This window comes from Myotis brandtii, unplaced genomic scaffold, assembly GCF_000412655.1.
Source record: "Myotis brandtii unplaced genomic scaffold, ASM41265v1 scaffold5, whole genome shotgun sequence".
NCBI classification, from domain to species: Eukaryota; Metazoa; Chordata; class Mammalia; order Chiroptera; family Vespertilionidae; genus Myotis; species Myotis brandtii.
The window spans coordinates 982,199-985,664 of NW_005369060.1; the positions used below are offsets into that span (position 1 = coordinate 982,199).

Consider the following 3,466-nt stretch of genomic DNA (forward strand, 5'->3'; position numbering starts at 1 on the left):
ATGAGGGTCCCCATGTACAAGTGTGGGAGGGTGTCCATCCTTCCCATTTTGCCTATGACTGTGTGGTTTTGGAGGATGCAGGACTTCCAGGCACAAAATGGGTACAGTCCCAGGCAAACCATAATTAGTCACCCTTTGGATTAAGGAAAAGAGGATTATGCAAACAGAGACACAACATCTGCTGGTCAGAGAATTCTAAGCTTTTTGAAAGCATGGCCTAGCCAGGTGGGGGTGAGTGCATGATGGCACATGAACACTGGCTGAGTATCTTTCTTTGACCTCATAGACCCCTCTCCCTCAGAACTGTAATAGATTCTGGGCATGTAGTATAAAAAGATACAAACGTGTTTATACATTAAAAGCATGCTCAAGTTATCCTCACTTCTTTTCTTTAGTGTTGGAAAGCATTCATCTTGTATCCATTTTTTTACCCTTTCCAATCTGTTGACCCAATTATACATTATGAGCGGATACAACCTGTGTAAAACTCTCCAGTGGTAGAATAAAGATCAGGATTCCTAACTTGGTAAATAGGCGCTATGTGCTATGCAAGCCACCCTCTCTTACACAATGTGGACTCACATTATGCCACTCACCCCCTCACCCATAGTCACACTGGCCTTCTAGTTCCTTCAGTGGTCCATGTTCTTGCCTGCTTCAGGGTCTTTGCATATGCCAGGCCCATACACCACATTCACAATGTAAACATCTCTTTCCTAATAAAGTTTTCCCTGTTCATTCCTCCGTCTAAATCAGGGCCTTACCCCAGGCTCTCAGGCCTCACTCTGCTTTTCCTCTTGGGCACATTTTGTATTTTGTAATATGATGAAATACTATTGGAGTATCATCTAAATCCCCTCCTAGACTTGTAAGCTCAGTGAGAACAACACAACATTATATGCTGTGTTATCTTCATACTCAAGATTACATAGTAAATAGAAACTATTTGAGGAAAACAGCAAGGCAGAAATGAAGGATGGAGAAGTAAGCAACTTCTATGTAAGGTGGGAAAGTCCTCTACACTGGGAGTTTTAATATTTCTGCTTTGATATGATTATTTTGTAAAATCCCACTTATTCAAGTACAGAAGTTATTTTGTGACAACTTATTTGTTTCCCTGTTAAAGAGAAAGCATTGGAAGAATATACTCACATTGGAAGGATTTTGTTCCATGATGCCATAGATTTCTGGAACAGCATGAAGAAATCAAAAAAGCCCGAAAAATCCAAGTAGGGATTATAGACCATTTATTTTCCTCCTTCCCCACACTCTGATCCTTGTCATAATATTTTTTTTTTTTTTTACAAAATCTAGTATCAGAGGGAAAAAACTATTAAACTCATTCTCAGTAAGATATAAGATTAATAAAGCATAAAAATGTAAATAGCCTTAAGTTAAAAAATGCAGTTGGCATTTCAACTTTGTAGATGCCATTTTTATAATAAAATCTTTACATATGGCCAAATACATGAAACCAAGGTTTCAGGTTGCTAAAGCTATCACCAAGCGACGCGTCTAAAATGCATCTTGTCACTGTCCCCGTCACCACCCTCGCTCAGCTCTTCTGAGCCTCACCAGAGAGCTCGGGCCGAGAAACCACTTTCCCCAGGAAGGGGACCGCATAGAGCTGGAGAAACAGCAATCGATACACAAATGTTGACGGGAGACACGAGCTCTGAAAAAATATATGATTTCGACAGAGTATATCGACTAGCTGGAGAGACCTTTCTCATTTAACCTCTAGGAAAATATGTCTTTTATACTAAGACAAAGCCTAGGGCAAAAGTTCACCACCCAGAATGGACAGCAAGAAGGAAGTGGCTTCGGCGCCTTGCGGAGGCCATGGTCCTTCCCGGGCAGCTCAGGGGCGAGTGGACCTGCCGCCTCTTCGCCCACAGCGGGGAAGAGGGCGGCTGGAGCTAAGGCGGGGACATCCTAAAAAAGACTTCCGGTCCTCCAGGAACTCGATGGTCCCGTGGGGTAGACGGGCATCCGCCTACTCCGCGTGCGTGCGTGCGTGGGGTGCGGCCTCGCCAGGCTGCAACGGGTTCCGGAGTCGCCATGGGCCGCCGTCCCGCTCGCTGCTACCGGTACTGTAAGAACAAACCGTATCCGAAGTCTCGCTTCTGCCGCGGTGTCCCCGATGCCAAGATCCGCATCTTCGACCTGGGGCGGAAGAAGGCGAAAGTGGACGAGTTCCCGCTCTGCGGCCACATGGTGTCGGATGAGTATGAGCAGCTCTCCTCCGAAGCCCTGGAGGCCGCGCGGATCTGCGCCAACAAGTACATGGTGAAAAGCTGTGGGAAGGATGGCTTCCACATCCGCGTGCGGCTGCACCCCTTCCACGTCATCCGCATCAACAAGATGCTGTCCTGTGCCGGGGCCGACAGGCTCCAGACCGGCATGCGGGGCGCCTTCGGGAAGCCGCAGGGCACGGTGGCCCGCGTGCACATCGGCCAGGTCATCATGTCCATCCGCACCAAGGCGCAGAACAAGGAGCACGTGGTGGAGGCCTTGCGCAGGGCCAAGTTCAAGTTCCCGGGCCGCCAGAAGATCCACATCTCCAAGAAGTGGGGCTTCACCAAGTTTAACGCCGACGAATTTGAAGACCAAGTGGCCAGGAAGCGCCTCATCCCCGATGGCTGTGGCGTGAAATACGTCCCCAGCCGCGGCCCTCTGCACAAGTGGCGCGCTCTGCACTCCTGAGGACTTGGATGGCACGCCCTCCTCTGCCATGCTGGTCTGTCTGACATCAGCTTGTCAATAAAGTTTACTGGGAAAAATAAACAAACCGTATTTTTAATATCTTTTAAAAATTTATCCAATGTTTAGAATTAAGATTACTAGGAAAATAACTTTTATATTAATAACCAGAAAGTTTTAATGGCAAATGATATTTTCCTTTTAAGTGAGAATGGAACAATTTGCATGCGATTTATTAGAATTACGATTCTAATCCAAACAGTTTTAACTTGGGAGAGTCTGGGGAAATATTTAAAAGTTTTGTTGGTAGTGCAGTCATAATTATGCAGCTACTTTGACCTTGAATAAAACATAGCTAGAGAAAATTCAAGATATACAGAGAAAAAAATCCTTATTGTCTATAGGAAACACAGGGATGAAAATAAGGATAGACTTTAGAGATATTTTAACTACAGTGTCTTTGAAACTTAAAAAGTCCATTCTCAAACTTGTTGCTTATGTTTTCCTTATAATTTCTGCACATTGTTTTTAGAATTACCTCTCACCTTCAATTATCAGCCTTGGGACAATTGGGTATCAATGAAAAAGTTTCCCCAGACAAGCTTTACATTGTCTCACACACTGGACACCACAGTCCAATCTTTTCTTCATCACAAAAACGTTATGGGTTGACAACAGGATTCAGATTGCTTGAATATGAGTCCAAGTAGAACCAATAGAATGGAGAAAATAACACTAAAGCAGCTATATATGCTCTAAAAAG

General features: G+C 44.8%; 1 protein-coding gene across 1 annotated transcript; it reads left to right on the forward strand.

Moving 5' to 3' along the window:
* The first annotated feature begins 2,061 nt into the window (after positions 1 to 2,061).
* On the forward strand, positions 2,062 to 2,766 carry RPL10L (ribosomal protein L10-like). Its single transcript, XM_005876825.2, has one exon. It carries the CDS (start codon positions 2,062 to 2,064, stop codon positions 2,704 to 2,706), a length of 645 nt encoding a protein of 214 aa, XP_005876887.1. The 3' UTR covers positions 2,707 to 2,766.
* The last annotated feature ends 700 nt before the right edge of the window (positions 2,767 to 3,466 follow it).

What these genes read in the sequence shown, in the direction of transcription:
- RPL10L (XM_005876825.2), top strand. Translation starts at nt 2,062, where the DNA reads ATGGGCCGCCGTCCCGCTCGCTGCTACCGGTACTGTAAGAACAAACCG.